The sequence below is a fragment of the Rutidosis leptorrhynchoides genome, chromosome 7 (genome assembly GCF_046630445.1).
Source record: "Rutidosis leptorrhynchoides isolate AG116_Rl617_1_P2 chromosome 7, CSIRO_AGI_Rlap_v1, whole genome shotgun sequence".
Lineage (NCBI taxonomy): Eukaryota > Viridiplantae > Streptophyta > Magnoliopsida > Asterales > Asteraceae > Rutidosis > Rutidosis leptorrhynchoides.
The window spans coordinates 314539402-314562638 of NC_092339.1; the positions used below are offsets into that span (position 1 = coordinate 314539402).

Genomic DNA, 23237 nt, shown 5'->3' on the forward strand with positions numbered 1-23237 from the left:
ATTCGTATAAAATCAAAACCCATATTGTTCTATCTTTACCTTCTTATTTTAATTATGGAAAATGCTAAACATAGCCCTTAAGACTACGTTTAAGCTTACCAAATTTAATTTAATTTAATTTAATTTATATAACATAATCCTGTCATGAATAACATTATTAATCAAATTATATAAAGTAAGTCGTTATTAAAAATGAAATATTTAAACTTTGTAATTAATTAACCACAGTTAACCTAAATTTGGTAAGCTTAAACGTATCCTTACGTAGTATCATATTTACTTTAGTTCTCTAACAAAATTTTAATTGTCTATTAATTGTCTATGTCTATTGTCTATTGTCTAAATGTTTTTATATTAGGATATTAGCATAAATTTCGTTGGATTGTTATAGTATTCATGTTATTGGAAATGGCTGCCGGAAGTAGCAATTTGAGTTTTTCAAGTTTTGTTACATTTTTATATTTCTGTTTGATACGATGTATTGAGGTTTGCTCCTGATTTCAACAGTTTTAAATCATTACCTTCAACAAACTCTCACAGGAAGATGCCAACTCACTCGAAGTACCGTTCCTTGACGATGAAATTTGGGATACTATAAGAGATTTTGACCCTTCGAAGGCGCCGGGTCCGGATGGTTTCAACATGAGCTTTTTTTAAAAATTTTATTGGTTGATAAAAGATGATTTAAAAATGGCTATTGATTGATTTTGATCCCATGAGTGCATCTCTAATGGATGCAATGCATCATTCTTCACTTTGATACCGAAAAGGAAAGATCCATTGAACCTTGGGGACTATCGGCCGATTAGCCTCATTGGAAGCTACTACAAAATTATCTCTAAAATGCTTGCTAATCGCCTCCAAAAAGTTATCCATAAAATCATTGGGTCGGAGCAAAGCGCTTTCATAAAAGGTAGATATATTCTCGATGGTATTTTAGTAGCGAATGAGGTGGTTGAAGACTTGAAATTTCAAAAGAAGAAAAGTCTCATTTTCAAGGTAGACTTCATGAAAGCCTTTGATAGTATTAATTGGGGATTCCTCTTCACCGTATTGGAATGTCTCGGTTTTGGGCATAAATGGAGATCATGGATATTGGCTTGCTTAAAATCGGTGGCTATCTCCGTCCTAGTAAACGGTTCTCCAACCAAAGAGTTTAATCTCCAAAGAGGGGTCCGTCAAGGTGACCTGCTATCACCTTACCTTTTTATAATGGCCGCTGAGGGACTCAATTTGCTCACGAAACATGCTTTAGAGGTTGGACTTTTTAATGGCCTTGATATTGGTTCTGATAATATAAGGTTATCGCATCTTCAATATGCCGACGATACTATTTTTTTCGGACGTTGGAGCAAACGTAATGCCGGTAATCTTGTCAAACTTCTTAAGTGCTTTGAAATTTTCTCGGGATTAAAAGTAAACTTCTCAAAGAGTTGCCTTTATGGAATTGGTGTGCAACAAGTAGCTTTAGAAGAAATTGCGAATTACTTGGATTGTCGTGTAGGCACTTTCCCTTTCACTTATCTTGGGGTTCCCATTGGTCAAAAAATGAAAAATATCTGAGATTGGGATAAAGTCGTAGAGAAGTTTCACTCAAGATTAGCGGGTTGGAAATCAAAAATGTTGTCATTTGGAGGTCGTCTTACCCTAATCAAATCGGTCCTGAGTAGCCTTCCGTTATATGCCTTCTCCCTATTCCGTGCTCCTTCAAGTGTCCTCAATTTGCTAGAAGGTTTGAGACGTAATTTCTTTTGGGGCGGGTCGGGTGACATCTCGAAAATTTCATGGGTTAAGTGGAAAAAAGTTTTGCTACCTTTTGAGGGCGGGGGTTTGAATATCGGGTCGCTTAAGGCGAAAAATCTTTCCTTGCTTGGTAAATGGTGGTGGCGTTTTTTTAAAGAAAAAGACGCCTTTTGGGTTAAAATAATTAAAAGTCTCTATGGGAGGGATGGGGGGTTGGGTACTTATGATCTTATTGTGGCTCGTAACAGGAATTCAATTTGGAATGGCATCCGCGCTGCTGGTTTTCTTTTAGATGAACTCAACATTTCCTTCTCCAAATTCTTCGTGAAGTCTGTTAACAGAGGGGACGATACGAGATTCTGGTTGGACGCATGGATAGGCAATCTACCTTTTGCTCTTCGTTTTAATCGTCTTTTTCGCCTAGAAACCAACAAAGATGCTCTAGTAATAGATCGTCTAATCAACTGTGGTAGCAATGGTGAGTGAACTGCCTCGTGGAACTGGTGCCGAAACTTTAACGACCTGTCAAAGTGCACTTGACGACCATCGTTATCTTGGTCCCACAACTTGATCATAACTCTATATGAATTTGATAAATAACCTTGCATTCTTTATTTAAAAATAATTTTCTATAAAAGAAACCTACCAAAATATGTATGTTTAGAAAAATCATACATTATTACTTAACCAAAAGTTGACCAAAACAAGATCAACAACATCCACTACTAAATGTATCAAAATAGAATGCAAGTTAATTTTTAACAAAAGCTGCCATCATAAATATGCAGACTCTCTAAGCACAGCGGAAGCAATCAATTATGAACCTGAGAATAAAACATGCGAGTAACTGTCAACAAAAATGTTGAGTGAATTATAGGTTTAATATTGCAAACAATATTTAAATTTAAACCATAAAAATTTATGTTTGAAAACATAAAAACTCCTTTTTGGACCACAAAATTATATGCTAGAAAATATATAAAAATATTATTCCATTTTTCGTGAGCCACCTGGTAACCACTTAACCATTTATTTACCCTTGACAAACACAGTAAATAATATACACCGAACAAGTGTATCTTCAACTAAATACGAAGTACTAAACATTCCGATTATAAATTGCTAGCGCGACTAGCTCGAAATGGGGTTGTCAAACCCGATAGATCTATCCGTAGGATTCGCGTTCACCAGTAGAAACCAGTGATTACAGTTACCAGACTAGAAAATATTTTTGTTCAACTCACAATGAATAATTTAAATCAACTTCCACTTGTGTCCAAAATATAAAATAAATTGCATGTATTCTCATCCCAAAAGAGTTAAAATAGAAAAATGGGACTATAACTCACCTTAATAGTAAACGAAGTAACCACACAATATGCGAACAACAAATGAAGTAAAGTGATCAGGAATGATCACAACGCCGACCTATAAATAAAGCAGGTCGATATAAATAACTAACTTAGGTCAAGTCTTAGTATGATAGCTATTGTACATGTTGCAAGTAGGCATAGAACAATACTCAACATGCATCGGTTTGATCGGAACAGCGTACGGACACACACTTTCTATTTTTAGAAAGTTTCTATTTTTAGCAGGTTTCCATTTTTGGAAAGTTTCTATTTTAGGAAAGTTTCTATTTTAGGAAAGTTTCTATTTTAGGAAAGTTTCTATTTTAGGAAAGTTTATATTTTTGGAAAGTGTCCGAATTTAGAAAGTTTCCATATTTAGAAAGTTTCTATTTTTAGAAGGTTTTTAAGTTAGGAAAGTTTCGTTAATTAGAAAGTCAACAAAAGTCAACTGAAAGTCAAAGTCAATCGAAAGTCAACTCAAAAGTCAACCTTGGTCAAACATAGACAACATAAATTTTAAAAGTGTAAGTTATAATAATAATATAAGTTATAATGTTAATTAAAGTTAAATATGTATAATTATGTCATAACATAAGTTTAATTAAATTAAAATGAATTATTAAAGTTAATATAAGTTTAAATGATATAATTAATATAACATAAGTATTTAACTAATTAATTAAATATTAGTCATAATATAAGTATTATTAATTAATAATAAATTTTAATCCTATCATAAGTATTATTTATTAATAATGAATTATTAATCATATCATAAGTTTCTAATTATAATTATTAAACCATAAGTATTTAATAATTAAATTATAATTAAATAATAACTAAGTCTTATAATAATTAAATAATTAATTAATCCTTATTATAAGTCTTATTATAATAATCTCATAATATAAGTTTAATACTTATCATAAGTATTTTTCATTAATAATAAAAGTATTATTAATCATAAGTTTAATTAAAAGTTTAATTAAATCATAAGTAATTATTAAATGATATAATAAATATATATCATAAGTCTTAAATTATAATAATTACTTTTTATATCATAAGTAATTTAATAATGATGAAAATCATTATTTATATCATAAGTTTTAATAATTAACCATAAGTTTTAATCAAAAGTTCATCGGGTCATATCTTGAGCCCCGGGTGTTGGTTTTCGGCGAGCCTTATATATATCTCCGCCTAATCAAACCACCCGACACATTGGTGCACTCAAGAACACCCTAATAACAGTAACCAAGTCATGATGATCAGCCATTAGACAACTTGGAACTTTAATCCGTTCAAGAACGTGTTTTAGTCATAACGAGTGATCCGTGGCTCGGATTTAGATGACCCGAACATGAAAGTTCATTCCATCATCAATCCTAACACACCAACACACCCTAAGGTCTCTAAAAGTGGTCACAAAGTTGGACCAAACCTGGTTCAATTCATTTTCATAATTTAATCTTAACAGAACACCATTTTAATCATATCTAGAGCTCCGGAAATCGAAATGACATGAATCCGGAGTCTAAAATTAATGTGACGATCGCTCCAAATCCATTTGGCCGAATACGTCATTCATTGATTTCATTGCGAGGTATTTGACCTCTATATGATACGTTTTATAAACATTGCATTCTTTTGAAAAGGCACACCATAAATGAATATTAATTAAAGGTTTTCGACATCTGATGATTTCTACATATAAACAATCACCTTATATAATAGTTTACAACAGTTCTTCCGTTGACAATGCAGTCTAAATAAGGTACATGGTGATGAATTGGTGAATGCAACGTTTTCTTGAAAAATATGTCATGTAAGACTCCATGCACATAGCTTGTCTATCATATAAGCAAACAGCGGAAGACTTCTAGGGAACCTGAGAATAAACATGCTAACAAGTGTCAACACAAAGGTTGGTGAGTTCATAGTTTTAGTGTTTCGCATAATCTGCATATAAAAGTGGATAACAAGATTTCAGTTGTTTCATCCAGAAACGTTTATCAAAATATTCTACGAAATTGAGCACCCTGGTAACTAAACTTAACGTATATATAATTTGTACCCTTTGTATAATCATCTTAATAATACACGTAAACCAACGTGTACGCTTCTCAAATAGCATACGTCCGTTAAAAGGCTAGTGCTCTAGCTCGGACGGGGATATCAAGCCCTATGGATCCATATACTACTACTCGCGCCCACCAGTTCTTATAACCGGCAGTTACTAGTTACTAAAGCTAAGGGATTTTCGGTTCAAACTCAGTGTAGAATTTAGTATGTACTTGTATCCATTGTGTTTGAAATAAAGTGCATGTATTCTCAGCCCAAAAATATATATTGCAAAAGCAATTAAAAAGGGAGCAAATGAAACTCACGCATATAATTATTGTAAAACAGTTACTAAAGCATTTGCATGTATTCTCAGCCCCAAAAATGTAAAGAGTAAAAGGGGATCAATGAAACTCACCTTAGCAGCATATAAAGTCGTTCACCAAAATGTGATCGAAACTCGGATTACCAAATAACCGTAGATCTCAACCTAGAGAACATATGTTGGTCAATAAATGGCTATCAAGCTAGGTCAGGTCATAGTGTATAACAATCCTAATGCTCGAGATCGACATACAAAAGTTATCCAAAGTCGTTTCAAAAAGTCAATTTTGACAATAATTTAACAAAACGAGACGTGCCTTATATATGGATTCATTTACTTGCCTGGTAATATTCAAAAATCCAATTTATCATTCTTACAAACAAGTTTCAAAAGCAATTTCAATCAATGTCAATCATAATTCAGTTGATCATATCTTTTAATTCGTTCACCGAAATTACGCGATTTCTAAATGAAAAGTTATTGATTTTTCGCCAGCTTTCCAAAAACATGCATATCATATACCTTTTATCAGTAATATATGTATTTACTTCGTGATTCATCGTAACTGTTTAACAACAAAATTTAGCGTACAATAATGTATAAATATATACACTCGAGCACTAGTATGTATACACTATTAATTTATAAAATATAAAATATAAATGCTTACGTATTAATATTGAGATTCAATATTGTAGAAAAGTACGTAGACACAACAGAGATGATAAACACTAGATTTGATTCATAAATATACCCTCGAACATTACCCATAACCTCTTTGGCAATAACTCATAATTTCCTTAGCTCTATCCCGCTCTTAAAACCATTTTGAAAGTGACACACTCATAACCTCGTCGTAGTATTTTATGTATAATACTAATTAATAATATTAATAATAATAAGATTAATAATAATATTAATCTTAATAATAATAATAATAATAATAATAATAATAATAATAATAATAATATAAATATGGAGTATGATATGTATGTGTGTAAGACAGAGACCAAAATGCTCGAGCTTTTATAGGTGTGGCCTGATTCTGATGCCCATGCGATCGCATGGGTTTTATGCCAATTTGCCATGCGATCGCATGGCCGTCAGATCCAGCTCACATATTTTTTTGTAATTTTGTTTGTCGACATAATTTAATATAATATATATAATATATTTAATTTAAATAATTAATTATATATTATATTAAATTCACATGCATAGTTGACTTGTAATTTTTGTTCCGATAAGTCGTACGTCATCACTCGACTTATGTCCCGGTTCTGGTTTTTCGAGTGTCCCTTCGTACGTTGAGAAAACTTGTACATTACGTTTCGCGACTCGTACATTTGTCAAAATATAGTCTTAAATTATTCCTAAACTATACTACTCAAAGTATATCTTAAACTTTCGAGTATTTTGGTCATTTACTTCTATAAATCATCGTCTCGTTATTTGTTATTTTATTATATATATAATAACAGATTATTTTATGACCAAGTTAATATTATATTTAAATATATATATTCAATATTTAATAAACACATTTTTAAAATACATAACACAGGTTATTCATATATCTAATTCCAACAGTTAATATTCCTTATTATTGTATGTGTCCAAGTTACGTTATTTAAACAAACACTTTATCATTTGTTCCGAATACCGTTAAAAATGAATGATTTCTCAAATCAACGTGGACCTCTCAATAGAGACCCGTAATGATATCATAATCCTTAAGAGACTCAGTAAATGTCTTTTACTTGAATCGTTTGGCATAATCTTTTAACTCCGTAGTTAAATATATCAATCAGGTAATCAATCAAATAAGATTAATGCACAGTATCATATACCCAACACTTAGTTACGTTTTCAAGTTATAGTATATGTATCTATTTACATATAATTATTCATGCATCATCGTGAATAAACGAAAGGTAATTGAATAGTTCAAGAATTTTGAGATTCAGTTTAACAGACTTTGCTTATCGTATTGAAATCATATAAGATTAAGTTTAAATTTGGTCGAAAATTTTCGGTTCATCACAATTAATGTATTGATGAGAGGAACTCATCTAAACACTTTAATTTCACTTTTATATCAGTTACCTAATCATAAATGAACGAAAATGCTACTGTCCCAATTCAATCAAACAGAAAACATATATATTTGAGCATTTCTACGCATACAATCATCAATACAATAACATGTAATCATCATACTATCAATATAACATCAAAATACAGAAAATATAAGAAAAATTAAAAATCTAGGGTTAGGGTTTATACCCTAATCAATAATCAAGTGGTATGATCATGTAGAGAAGAACGAGAGGAACGCGATGATGATGAAAGCCCTATGATCCAAGCAATAATTTTTGGTGAATTGATGATGATGTTGAGGTGTTGGGAGACGGCCACAAGAAGAAGGGAGAGAGAAGGAAGTTTAGGTTTAAGGAAAAATGGAAATGAAGTAGTGATAAATGAATTAAAATGGGAAAAGGCTTAAGAAAAATAAAATAAAAACCAAATTCCCCCCCCCCCCCCCCTTAAGGGGTATTCGGCCGAATTGAAATGTCCCGTTCATATTGATTATAAACGTTCCATATTAATTGATTTCGTCGCGAGGTTTTGACCTCTATATGAGACGTTTTTCAAAGACTGCATTCATTTTTAAAACAACCATAACCTTTATTTTATCGATAAAGGTTTAAAAAACATTACGTAGATTATCAAATAATGATAATCTAAAATATACCGTTTACACACGACCATTACATAATGGTTTACAATATAAATATATTACATCAAAAATAAGTTTCTTGAATGCAGTTTTACATAATATCATACAAGCATGGAATCCAAATCTTGTCCTTATTTTAGTATGCAACAGCGGAAGCTCTTAATAATCACCTGAGAATAAACATGCTTAAAACGTCAACAAAAATGTTGGTGAGTTATAGGTTTAACCTATATATTATCAAATCATAATAATAGACCACAAGATTTCATATTTCAATACATCCCATATATAGAGATAAAAATCATTCATACGGTGAACACCTGGTAACCGATATTAACAAGATGCATATAAGAATATCCCCATCATTCCGGAACATCCATCGGACATGATATAAAAACTCGAAGTACTAAAGCATCCGCTACAACGGATGGGGTTTGTTGGGCCCAATAGATCTATCTTTAGGATTCTCGTCAATTAGTAGACTGGTTTACTAATTCTTAGGTTACTAAGCAAAAGGGGCATATTCGGCTTCGATCGTTCAACCATAGAAAGTAGTTTCATGTACTTGTTTCTATTTTGTAAAACATTTATAAAGCTGCATGTATTCTCATCCCAAAAATATTAGATTTTAAAAGTGGGACTATAACTCACTTTCACAGATTTTTACTTCGTCGGGAAGTAAGACTTGGCCACTGGTCGATTCACGAACCTATAACAAATATGTACATATATATCAAAGTATGTTCAAAATATATTTACAACATTTATAATACGTTTTAATGTTTTAAGTTTATTAAGTCAGCTGTCCTAGTTAGTAACCTACAAGTAGTTGTCCATAGTTAGATGTACAGAAATAAATTGATATATATTATCTTGACCCAATCCACGACCCAGTGTATACACGTCTCAGGCTAGATCACAACTCAAAGTGTATATATTTTTGGAATCAACCTCAACCCTGTATAGCTAACTTCAACATTACTGCATATAGAGTATCTATGGTTGTTCCAAATAATATATATAGATGGGTCGATATGATATGTCAAAACATTTGCATACGTGTCTATGGTATCCCAAGATTACATAATATATTAAAATATATATATTATACAATATAAGTTAGCTAGGATATGATTAATATAGATTTGTTACCAATTTTCACGTAGCTACAACAAGTAAAAATATCCAATCTTGTTTTACCCATAACTTCTTCGTTTTAAATCCGTTTTGAGTGAATCCAATTGCTATGGTTTCATATTGAACTTAAGTTTATGAATATATACAGAAAAAGTATAAGTTTATAGTTAGAAATATAGGTTACAAGTCGTTTTTGTAAAGGTAGTCATTTCAGTCGAAAGAACGACGTCTAGATGACCATTTTGGAAAACATACTTCCACTTTGAGTTTAATCATGATTTTTGGATATAGTTTCATGTTCATAAGAAAAATCATTTTCCCAGAAGAACAACTCTTAAATCAAAGTTTATCATAGTTTTTAATTAACTAACCCAAAACAGCCCGCGGTGTTACTACGACGGCGTATATCCAGTTTTACGGTGTTTTTCGTGTTTTTAGGTTTTAAATCATTAAGTTAGCATATCATATAGATATAGAACATGTGTTTAGTTGATTTTAAAAGTCAAGTTAGAAGGATTAACTTTTGTTTGCGAACAAGTTTAGAATTAACTAAACTATGTTCTAGTGATTTCAAGTTTAAACCTTCGAGTAAGGTAATTTTATATATATGAATCGAATGATGTTATGAACATTATTACTACCTAAGGTTTTGTGGATAAACCTACTGGAAATGAGAAAAATAGATCTAGCTTCAAAGGATCCTTGGATGGCTTGAAAGTTCTTGAAGCAGAATCATGACACGAAAACAAGTTCAAGTAAGATTTCCACTCGAAATAAGATTGTTATAGTTATAGAAATTGAATCAAAGTTTGAATATGAGTATTACCTTGTATTAGAAATATATCTTACTGTAAATAAGAAAGATTTCTTGAGGTTGGATGCTCACTTTACAAGATTGGAAGTAAGCTAGCAAACTTGGAAGTATTCTTGATTTTATGAAACTAGAACTTATAAAATTTATGAAGAACACTTAGAACTTGAAGATAGAACTTGAGAGAGATCAATTTGATGAAGAAAATTGAAGAATGAAAGTGTTTGTAGGTGTTTTTGATCGTTGGTATATGGATTAGATATAAAGAATGTGTAATTTTGTTTACATGTAAATAAGTCATGAATGATTACTAATATTTTTGTAATTTTATGAGATATTTCATGCTAGTTGCCAAATGATGGTTCCCACATGTGTTAGGTGACTCACATGGGCTGCTAAGAGCTGATCATTGTAGTGTATATACTAATAGTACATACATCTAAAAGCTGTGTATTGTACGAGTACGAATACGGGTGCATACGAGTAGAATTGTTGATGAAACTGAACGAGGATGTAATTGTAAGCATTTTTGTTAAGTAGAAGTATTTTGATAAGTGTCTTGAAGTCTTTCAAAAGTGTATGAATACATATTAAAATGCTACATGTATATACATTTTAACTGAGTCATTAAGTCATCGTTAGTCGTTACATGTAAATGTTGTTTTGAAACCTTTAGGTTAACGATCTTGTTAATGTTGTTAACCCATTGTTTATTATATCTAAAGAGATGTTAAATTATTATATTATCATGATATTATGATATATTAATATATCTTAGTATGATACATATACAGTTAAATGTTGTTACAACGATAATCGTTACATATATGTCTCGTTTCGAAATCATTAAGTTAGTAGTCTTGTTTTTACATATGTAGTTCATTGTTAATACACTTAATGACATGTTTACTTATCATTTATCATGATTAAACATAGTGTATCAATATCTTAATATGATTCATATGTATTTAGTAAGACGTTGTTATAACGATAATCGTTATATATATCGTTTCGAGTTTCTTAATTCAATAAACTCAATTTTATGTATATAACTCATTGTTAAAATACCTAATGAGATACTTACTTATCATAATATTATGTTAACTATATATATAATCATATATATGTCATCATATAGTTTTTACAAGTTTTAACGTTCGTGAATCACCGATCAACTTGGGTGGTCAATTGTCTATATGAAACCTATTTAAATTAATCAAGTCTTAACAAGTTTGATTGCTTAACATGTTGAAAACACTTAATCATGTAAATAACAATTTCATTTAATATATATAAACATAGAAAAGTTCGGGTCACTACACAAATGGGGTAAGGTGGACCCCATTTGTGGGCCATTTTCATGTTTTGATAAATTGCTTGTGGCCCGAATGCCCGATTGAAGCCCGAGACTCGAAAACGCTACTACACGATTGAAAATTCGGAGAGATAACAAATACGCGACGAAAAATATATATAAACACTATATATATTCATATGACATTAAAATATCATATTTAAAATAATTAAAATTTAAAAATCCCAAAAGCTTGGCCGTTGGTTTGAAAACCGAAAAGATTCGCCGGATAGAAATCCGCGACACGTAGAAACGTACGAATTAAAATATGAATACAAATATTCACATAGCACAAAATAATTAATATATTATTATAAAAATAATAATATAGGTCACAGAAATGACGTGGCACGAATAACAGTTAACGATCATTAAATAATTAACGGCAAAAGATAACGGAAAAAGTAGGGTCGTTACAGAAACCCATCTGGTAGAACATGTGGTGAGCTGTCTGATCTCATGAACATACTAAGTGGGTTCAAATTGCCGCCCAACTCAAAGGATGATTGGAAATGGACTCTCATGCCTTCTGGTCGGTTTCATACTTCGGATCTAACTTCCCTACTCAACAGCAGGCTACTACCTTCATGCTCTTCGACATCCGAAACTTTGATTAATAAAATGGTTCCTCATAAGTTGGGTATTTTTGTTTGGCGCGCTAGATTACAAAGATTACCGGTCCTTATGGAGCTCGATAAGAGGGGTGTGGACTTAGATTCGGTTCGATGTCCTATTTGCAACAATGATGTGGAAACCATAGAACACACTCTCTTTCGCTGCTCATTTGCTTTGGATTTATGGTCACGTGTTATTAAATGGTGGGGCTCGTCATTCATCATGATCTCACGGTTTGAAGATTTGTTCAAGGGATTACTCTTCTCCTCCTCCAATTCTAGCGTTTCTTCCAAGCTTTGGCAGACGATCGAATGGGTAACCGGATATATGCTTTGGAGAAATAGAAACCAAGTGGTGTTTAAAAAGAAAAAAGAGAGCGGTCCCATGTTACTCAACGAGATTCAAATTAAATCCTTTGAGTGGATCTCAAGACGTTCAAGGAAGTTATCGCTTGTTTAGTCTCAATGGCTTTTAAATCCTAGCTCTTTCGATGATCACGGTTAGCATAGGATTCACGAATGTATTTGGATCGTTGCTCGTTTTTTCCTTTCTTAGTTTTTCTTGTAATATTGTAGTTGTACGTCTCCTTTCATAGGCATTCTCTCATATGCCTCTTGTATCTTTCTTTTTTTCTTAATAAAATTGTTTGGCCTTTCAAAAAAAAAAAAAAAAAAAAAAAAAACAATGTACTGAAGGTACAAATTTATAAGTATATAGTACAACATAAAAAAACTTTGGGTGTAAAAAAGAATAATGAATGTTGACATAATGATGACATTAGCATGATGTGAACGCTATTACTATTCATAATTTTGCCTATTAAATAAGGGGATGATTTATTTTTCTGTTTTGACTTTGAAAGTCAATTTAATTTAACTTTTATTTTAAATATTTTTGCTTATAAAATATATTATTTGATGAAATTTATATTAACAGACTGGTTTTGAATATATTTTTTTAATGGTATAACATTAATCAAGTACGGAGTATTATAACACATAAAAACTAATTTAAAGTCAAACCTGTAGAAAAGAGACCTTTAAAGTTAAAACATGACAATAATTTTGAGACGGAGAGAGTAAATAATAGTTGTGAACTTTTATATATAATTAGACTACGTAATAAACGTTTTATCATATATTTTTTTTGCGCCTCAAAAATTATCTTCAAAATTCGTCACTGCTTCAGATTTATGAGTTAATTTGATACTATTATGTTAAAGGCTCTTTGATGAGATCACCCACTACGATGATTGTGACATTGAAACATTTTGGGGTATTTCGGTACATGGCCAATGGGTCCAATGTGATAATGTTAATTTTATGGAGGCGTATTACTTTATTAGGGTGGAGTATTGTTGAAATCATTTTGCTAAAGTTTTGAGTGAGATTAGAGGTCACCACATGTCCTAAGTCATTGGATTGAGACAAGTCATATGTTCGATCCTTAGATATGTTTCTGATTTCTTTAAATCAATTAAACTAATAGTGGTGATATACATTGACCCTATAGAGAGGTTTTACCGGCCCGCTCAATGGGATAAAGGCTCGACCACATGCCCGCATGGATTGTGGTTTGATGTCCCCTGGTTAGCGGTTCACATTTCCGCCCGAACGTGTGCGTGGGTGACAAATGAGAGTATACAGTATCAAAATTCTCATTCAAAATAATAATAATACTAATATTAAAAATACAACAATCATGTGAAGCCTCCCCGACAACAATACAATTGAAATAGTACGTTTAAATATGGTATGTGATGAAAAAACAGGTTAAATTCTTTACCAAAACCGTTAACACACTCATATCAAGTTATACGTATCATTCAATGGAACGGATTTGAATCTTCTCATGTTATATTTTTAGCATGATGGATCATGTTAAAGCCTCATTTGTTAGGTTACGCATCATATCAACCATAGATCGTGTGAAACTCGTCCCTTATGTCCATATACCACAAAATAGGCTTCGTGTTAATCAAGATCTCATCTTGGTTTGACTCGTACGAACCCAAAAACCCTTAGTGTATTTGATTATTGCATGTTCTAGTGTTATCGCGCCTCTAGTTTGTGTTAGATTGATTCTAAGATTCTTCCGATACATCTACATTTTATTATTATATATATTTACTCACAAAAAATAACTTGATTTGTGTTAGATGATCCCATCACCAATCAAACAATCTATAAAATCATAATCGGACCTCAATCTACAACCGTTCATTTCTCAATTCTACATGTCATGGTCAAAGTCAAACACAAAGATAAGTCAATCATCAAAAAGTCAAAATTGATAAGTACAATATCAACCTGATTCCCAAATCAAGAACTGTAATGGCATCTTCATATTTTATAATCAGCAGGTGAAAACGACCTCCACTTTGTTTATTCAAGGGTCTTAGGTGGTTTCATTATTTGTTTCTAACATTTTGTCAAAATTAGAATCGTATTAGTCAAATTTCATACCCTGTAACATTCAATCTTTGCTGCAAGTTCCCTTTATTTAATCAATTATCAATCAAAATCAAATATATTAATCAGTAACTAGTCAAATATATTAAATGATAATATATTAATACATAAATTAAATCACCAAAAAATGGCCAATTCAATTGACAACTTACCCTGATCAAATCACCAATCTTTTTTTTTTTTTTTTTTAAATTTGATAAATTTTCTGCAAAGATGAAAGAATCAATACATATACCATCTGTATGTATCAAATTTTTCATCTTTTTACTACTAGCAGTTAAATCAAAGAGTGATCCAAGAACCCAGATTGTCAAACTAGCCTGTTATAAACAACAGTTAATGAATGAAACAATGAATCAAACAGTAGCTATACCAAATTTCCTTCAAACAATGACGAAAATCGGCACACAATTACGATCATCACGTAGTGGAACATCATCTACAGGAACAGGACCAGACAGCATGTTTGGACTAGGTGAATGTTATGGTGATCTTTCAACTGATGACTGCGTGTTATGTTATGCAGAAGCACGTACCGTTTTACCGACTTGTTTTCCCGATAGAGGACGAATTTATCTTGATGGGTGTTTCATGAGGATACAAAATTATGATTTTTATGAGGAATATTTAGGATCCGATGATACGATTGAGTGTGGGAAAACGGTTATGAATGATGGTGTGTTTCAAGATTCAGTTAAACGGGCGGTTTCAAATTCGGTTATGGATGCACCGAAAAACAGTGATTACTTTGCAGAAGAAAAGGTGGAGTCGAAAACTGTGAACGAGTCCGTTTATGTACTGGCGGATTGTTGGAATACGTTGAATGACAGTTCGTGTACGTATTGTTTACAGAGAGCTTCGGAGTCGATTTTGAAGTGTTTGCCATCGTCTGAGGGACGTGCGATGTTTACTGGATGTTTTATGAGGTATTCTGCAACGAACTTTATAAATCCGGAATCAACCCGAAGCAATACTGGAGGTAAGATCTAGTAGTTATTTTGTTGTATAGTTTACTGTAACTGTAAACTGTAAACTATAATATGTAAACTGTAAACTGTATGCAAACTGCAAACTGTAAACAGTAAACCTTAAACTGTAACTGTAAACGGTAAACGGTAAACTGTAAACTGTAAAGGTGACAAATTGGGCAGGTTGGGTAATCTGTGTTATTTAATGTAATTTTCTTGTATATGAGTAGAGGTGACAAAATGGGCAGGTTGGGTAATCTGACTATTATTATTGAATATTTCTGAATGAATATTGCATGGCCTACACAACCCATTATATACATGAAAAGCCTAACAAACATCCCTGATTTGCAGGGATTTGATATACTAGCATTTAATATACTAGCTAATTGATATACTAGCATTTAATATACTAGCTAAGTCTAGGAACAAGGTATTTTTTTTTTTTTTTTTTTTTTTTGGCGAAAGAAGAGCAAATAATATTAAAACACACGATAACTTCATCAAAGCAATGAAGGTTACCGGTAAAAGTACACAATACAAAAGAAGGATACATCAAGAAAAAACTAAATACAAAGCAAAAATGGATTTTGCTCCCAAACATACGCTTGCAACCCGTGCACCAACTTAAGATTTGACGCCAATAAGAAAACCTTAAGCTTGATGTTCCGAACGACATTAGACCGACAAGCAAGTTTGCCATTGAAAATAACGTCATTTCTAGCCGTCCAAATGGCCCATATAGTCGCGGGCCCAATCATTTTCCAAAACTTCGAGGCCTTAATACCCATGCCATAATACCAATCAAATGAAAACTCGATAATTGACCTTGGCATGATCCAACGAATGTTCCACCATCGAAATAAATCCGCCCAAATACATGAAGACCATTTGCAATGAAGTAACAAATGTTCAATGGTCTCAACTTCTACCATACACCAAACGCATAACGTAGACACGTTAGAAGGCAAAATTTTTCTTTTTGCTAACACGTCTTTAACGGGTATGCTATTTTTAATAGCTAACCAATGAAAAACCATAATCTTTGAAGGAACAATATTACCCCAAATAACCTTAGGCCACATGGGCGCTTCAATCTTAGACGATTGCACCAAAATCGTCACTGCATCAGCAACGGAGTAAGAATCAATTGGGCTTGCAGCCCATGTAAGATGGTCCCCCACAGAATCCACCAAGCGAAATTTTGACAACAAAACATTAAGTTCTTGCATCTTACTAAAATTAAAGTTGGACAGAGGGAGTGCCAAATGAAGATACCATCCCAACTGACGTGCACCAATACTCAATATGGTGGCAATCCAATTTTTTCTTTTCCATGCCATAACTAAGGAAAAAACATCCGTCCTCCAAATTGATAAAAGACCGCCGGATCTACCACTTGCTTGAACTTGGATTGTATCAAATGCATAATGTTTCCATATTTCATTTAACACAGGAAGACCTACTTCATTCACCATTGTCTCTTGAATTGCAAAGAAATGTAATTGAAAACGATTCACAATTGCACCCGCCAAACGACCTCTAGACTTGTTGCCTAGGCCGCGGATGTTCCATGAGGCGAGCCTCATTGCCTTGATGGTTTTTCAGGCGTATCTTCCGCCATGTCTCCCATTAAAATACCAAAATTGTACAACTCCTCTGTGTAGGATAGCTTCTTGTTACCGAAACCGCCACTCACTTGTTGTAAATTTGAAGTACCCTGACTGAAAACGTAATTAATTTCACTTGTAGTATCAAACTTGTCGGCTAAATTGGCAATTTCGTCAATCCATTTGCAACCTTTCTCCTTACCTCTGTTATTGGTTGCAACCCTAGGTTGGAGATGAATTTCTTTCTTTCTTGAAGATGAACTGCAACCAACTTTACTAGAATTACCAGTGCACAAATCGTTCAAGATCCCATTAGTGATAGGTTTTTCACTAACTTTTGCAGCAAAAGAGATATCATTATCAATAAAGGATTTTATTTTTGGCTCAGAAGTGTCTTGGATATTGGAAGGATGTGGAGAAATTGGAGAGATTTGTTCAAGGACTGGATAGTCATTTTGTATAAAAATAAAAGGAGTTTTTTGGGAATTGCACGGGTCCACAAACGATGGTCGGTTGTTTTTGTTGGCCAAAGTGTCAGGTATACCATCCTTATCACTAGATTTGAAGATCGTCCTTTTAATATCTTCTGCCACAAAACAAGACCCACACCTCTTATCCTTTTGAGACAAAACAGCTTTAGCTACCTTTTCAATAGAGTTATGCACATCCACATGAAAGTTGACTTTTGAAGGTGTTTTAAAATTCAAATTGTTAACGGATTCTTTTATCTCTCCTTCTTCCATTGGCTCAACCGGTACTTTTTCTGCTTTCTGTTAAAGGACTTCCGGCACCGGAGCTTCATCTTGGGCATCATTTTTCAAATCAATTGTAGCTTCAATGGAAAGCTTTAATATAGAATTATATTCTACAATAGCTTCATCTGGGATAATTTCGATCTCTTCACTATAGATAACCTCCTCCACCCATAAGCTACAAGATGAACAATTGTCAATATTTGCAGTGACCATCTTATCGATAGGTCCTGGATTAAAGACTTCGACAAGAGCGAATACGACATCGGCACGTTTGAGATTATAAGAATTTCTATTAATATGAAGAACTCTTCCAAAATTATTGGCGACTTCAATGGAACAGTTAGGAGAGACACACTCAAATGGTATACCAGACATCGCTACTTTAAAAAATCTTGAAAACTTAAGCTTGCGGTTACTCATCGGAATAACCTCAAGAAATTCATCTTCATTCAAAGAAGGTCCCATCGTCATTCTCTTATAACTCTCTTCATCCGAACATTGGACAATGTACCCAAAGAGACCCCACGCCGAAACCGAATCTATCGCGATGAAACGCCCTTTAAGCCACTTAAACAACTTAATGGCTGTGATCGGATTTTTATCAACAATAAGAGCCGTAAGCTGGAATCGTTTGCATACTACTGGATTGCTTGACAGGTTGATGGCAGGGACACAAGAGTTTGCTTTATTATTAATCGGATGAGAAGGTTTGTTAGAAGAAACTGTATTCAAATCCTTCTTCGCGTAGCCCACTGTAAGTCTCATTCCATTGATGATCTTGCCATTAATTGACTCAATAACATTGGAAGCCTGCTTAGTATTTTGGAGTTTCACAAAGGCAAAAGTTCGATCCTTTCTCCAAGAAAGACTCAAAATGGTGCCAAATTCTTGCAAAAAATTTCGGATAGTTGAAGGGTTGGTAAAACGTGATAGATTCCCCAAAAAAATGGTGGACTTTTGTGAGTATCGTGACTGATTCTTGGTATATTTAGAGTTAGTTTTGGTTAGGATAAATTGGGATGGAGTTTGGGAAGGTGGGGTTGAAAGGTTGAGAGGATTTGGTGGTCATTTTACTTTATACTTGTAGAGTTGTTGTTGATAGGAACAAGGTATATATGGAAAATATATTCTAATTGATACACTAAATATCTCTGTGATTATATACGGCTAAAACTGACTATTAATTAATGTAATTTTCTTGTGGATTTTATTATAATCAAGAAATTAAAATTAAATATTTGAAATGCAATAATCAAATTCACTATGTGTATAAAAGTAGTATTTGGTACTTTTTAGTATCATATTCATATTCATCAGTATTAAACCAAGAACAATGTGATGCAATGGGTCTAACATATGTTTAGAACTGATTCTAAACCATTTTACCACAAAAAAAAAAAAAAAATTAAAAAATAAAAAAAAAAATTAAAAAATAAAAAATTTCAGTATAATAACTTTGTAATCGTAATTTATACTACTTATAAAGTTCAAAAATAATTAAAACTTTTCGCGGGTCAAGCAACCAAATCTGACCCATTTTGACCAGCGAGTTCTTAAGTGATCTTTATCTAGTTACAACCCATTTGGATACGTTCTTTAATTTTCCTTACCAATATTCTGTTGTATATGGATCAGAGGGAAACGAAAAAAGCCAAATCGTTGAATTAATGTGCGAAAATCAGCAAGAAAACAATCGAAGCAAATTCATTCCCAATTTTCTAAAGGCGATGGAAGATATTAACATAAAACTACAAACTTCACATACTGGAACAGTCGTTGCAGGCGTGGGACCCGACACTAACTTCGTACTCGCTCAATGTTACGCCGATCTTTCCGTCAACGAATGCCTTTTATGCATTGCCGAAGCTCGAACGTCTCTTCCTAGTTGCTTACCCAACGATGGTGGTCGAGTGTATCTCAACGGTTGCTTCATGCGATTCCAGAATTATAGCTTCTTTAGTGAGATTACAGGGAAACAAGACAAGATCATTTGTGTTAATGGATCATTAAACAACGATGCATTTCGACAAGCAGCATCGAAGGCTGTGTTACAAGCGGTCGATACTGCACCGAAAAGTAGGGACCACCATGCTGGAACTCAGGCTGATGTATCTGGGACTGGGAATAAGTCGGCTTACGCTATGGGTGATTGTTGGAGTTCGATAGGTGTAGAATCGTGTGCAGAGTGTTTGCAGAATGCGAGTAATGCTATGCTGACGTGTTTGCCTGATTCAATGGGGTATGCGTTGTATACTGGTTGTTTCATGAGGTATTCTGACTCAAGTTTTTCAAATCTTGATCTTACGAAACGGTCTAAAGGTAAGTTAGTATGGTTAAAATTACGTTGCGTTATATAATATTTGTAAAATATAGGTTTTATGTTTCGAACTCATGGCTCGTTTCTTGTATTAATAGGGCGAAAAATGACAATTATAATAGCTGTTAGTTGTGTGGTAGCATTCTTAGTTGCTAGTATTATTGCTTTCTATGCATGGAGGTTCAGGATGGCGTCGAAAAGAAAACAAGGTATGAGCCTTCACTTGATCTTTTTAACTTAGGGTGCGTTTGATAAAACACAATGATTAAGCGTTGAATAGTTCAAAATCTGAATGATTCAAAGTTTCGATTCTGATTCTAGCTTAGTTCTGATCAAGAATAACTTGTTTAATAATCATTCTGAATGAACTCTATAAATTATGTAAAAATCAATGTATTGACCTTATAAATGATTTGACAAGATAATATGATAGTTTTATGCATTCAGGATATAGTTTAAGGAGAATAATAAGGGTAATGGAGGTGCTTGATGGTTAACATGTTTTTGCAACAATGGAGGTGCTTGATGGTTAACAGAATATTTCAACTCTGAATTATTCTGAATTATTCAGCACAGATTGCTGAACGATTCATCATTATTTGTCATTCAGATGTCATAAACAAACACACCGAATGTTGAATGATTCAGCATTCGGTGTTGAACCGTTACGCACGCTTAATCTTAGTCTTATTCGACTAAACTTCTATGATGAGTTAACTAGTCAACTAGCACTCTGGTTATGTTCATATTGTAGATTCAGATGATGCTGAATTGGCGAAGTTCGTGAATAATAATAGTTTAAACGTCAAATACTCTACAATTGAGAAAGCGACGAGTTCTTTTGATGATGTCAATAAGCTTGGAGAAGGTGGATTCGGAACTGTATACAAGGTATTCTCTTAAATCTACCATTTGACCTTATCCAAACATGTTTGTTTACGTACTACGTAGTTTTAGTTCGTCTCGTTTTAAGCTGATTATGAACTTTGTCATAGGGCGTTCTTCCAAATGGACGGGAAATTGCGGTCAAGAGACTTTTCGTCAGCCACAGACATAGAGCACGCGACTTCTACAACGAAGTCAACATCATTAGTAGCGTTGACCATAAAAATCTGGTCAAACTGGTCGGATTCAGTTGTTTAGGGCCTGAAAGTGCTCTCATTTACGAATATATACCAAACCGCAGTCTCGATCATTTCATCTTTGGTAAGCACAATCATCAATTGATAATAATGGAAATGTACAAACCACAGGGACTATCCGTGTAACTTTTTTTTTTTTTTTACAGATGCAGTAAAAGGTAAGGAACTAAACTGGGAAAAAAGATTTAATATAATTGTCGGGACAGCAGAAGGTTTGGCCTATCTTCATGAAAACAGTAAAACGCGTATCATTCACAGGGATATAAAAGCTGCTAATATCTTGTTGGATTCAAAGCTTAACGCTAAGATTGCTGATTTTGGATTAGCAAGATCTTATCAAGAAGATAAAAATCATATCAGCACCGGGATTGCAGGAACTTTGTACGCACTGAATTCGTACCAACGAATAACGACCTTTTTTATTTTTTATATATTTCCTTTTCACTAACTTTTTTTTAATATTGCAGAGGATATATGGCTCCAGAATATATAGCCCATGGTCAGTTAACCGAAAAAGTGGATACATATAGTTTCGGTGTACTAATTCTCGAGGTGATTAGTGGAATGCCAAACAGAGGATTGAAGACATTAGAGTATAATCACAACTTGGTTTCACTTGTAAGTATCATTTCATATTAAACTGATGAACTTTTTAAAAATATATCTACCGAAGATAATTTTTTTGTCGTTGGGATTGAAATAGGTTTGGAAGCATTTTAAACAAGGAACAGTAGAGGAAATATTCGATCCAAATATCATGTTGCGAGATCATATTAACGTAAGTGTGAAGAAGGAAATACAAAATGTGGTACATATTGGACTTCTTTGCACCCAAGAAGTACCGTCGCTTAGACCAACTATGTCAATGGCTCTACAAATGTTATCGAATAATATTAAACCATTGCCTTTTCCTACAAATCCCCCTTTTTTACCTGAAAGTGAGATAAAAGTGAATGAGGTTAGCGTAGATCGTTCTGTAAAAGACAGGGTATACAATCCTGTATCTGTTCCAACTGTTTCTCAATCTACTTTTAGTCCAAGGTAGAAGTTAGATGTTGGTTTGTATATATGTTCCCTTTCGGTCAAATTTATGTTGTTTAAAATAGGAAATGTGATTGTGCTGCACTTTGAAGTGATATGTTGCAAGTTTGTATGTAATGTAAATGCAGAAATTAGTATTATGGTCCCATTAGGGTTTGATTAGGTTTAAGGTTTTGTACTCGATAAATGGTTCATTAATACGTACTAATATGTTATACATATAGGATTTATCGGAAATGGCCAAAGAGTCCGTCATTTGAAGTGACAGAGATGACACATAAAAGGCTAACTTAGATGAAGTCAGTTTTCTAATATGGTAATTATAATAAAACCATTTCAACCTTATAGTACAAGATTTGAAACTCATATACATAACTGCAGCTCAAATGGGATAATTGTTATATAAACGGGTTTTGGGTTTTCAGAATATAATGAACCAAATTGATCCTTGAATCGTGAAGCACTTTTCGAATCAAGTATCTCGACCCAATTAGCCACGGGTTACACGAAATCTCGATTGGGATAGGACAAGGAGCGATTAATCTTCTTGGCTAAAAGAGAATTAATCTTGATGAATGTAGAGAGTGTAATCTATGAGTTTTTGCAGAGAATTGTATGAAAAAACGTATATATAAACAGAAAACTTCCCAAAAAACTGTCAGAAACGACCCTGGCACGGCGTGCCAGAAAATGGCACGACGTGCCACTTGACTTCTGTTTCCTACAGTCCTGATGTGGCACGGCGTGCCAGATAAATGGCACGACGTGCCATTTTCCTTATGGTTTAGTAGC

The 23237-nt window shown here is 33.2% G+C and overlaps 2 protein-coding genes across 2 annotated transcripts; both read left to right on the top strand.

Annotated features, from left to right (window-relative positions):
* The first annotated feature begins 11985 nt into the window (after nucleotides 1-11985).
* LOC139860191 (uncharacterized) lies at nucleotides 11986-12600 on the top strand. The gene has a single exon (XM_071848964.1). It carries the CDS (start codon nucleotides 11986-11988, stop codon nucleotides 12598-12600), a length of 615 nt encoding a protein of 204 aa, XP_071705065.1.
* Nucleotides 12601-14825: 2225 nt separating this feature from the next.
* Nucleotides 14826-22541, top strand: LOC139860192 (cysteine-rich receptor-like protein kinase 2). Its single transcript, XM_071848965.1, has 8 exons — nucleotides 14826-15591; nucleotides 19581-20264; nucleotides 20361-20471; nucleotides 21017-21153; nucleotides 21258-21468; nucleotides 21557-21785; nucleotides 21872-22022; nucleotides 22108-22541. Exons 1-8 carry the CDS (start codon nucleotides 14826-14828, stop codon nucleotides 22447-22449), a joined length of 2631 nt encoding a protein of 876 aa, XP_071705066.1. The 3' UTR covers nucleotides 22450-22541.
* The last annotated feature ends 696 nt before the right edge of the window (nucleotides 22542-23237 follow it).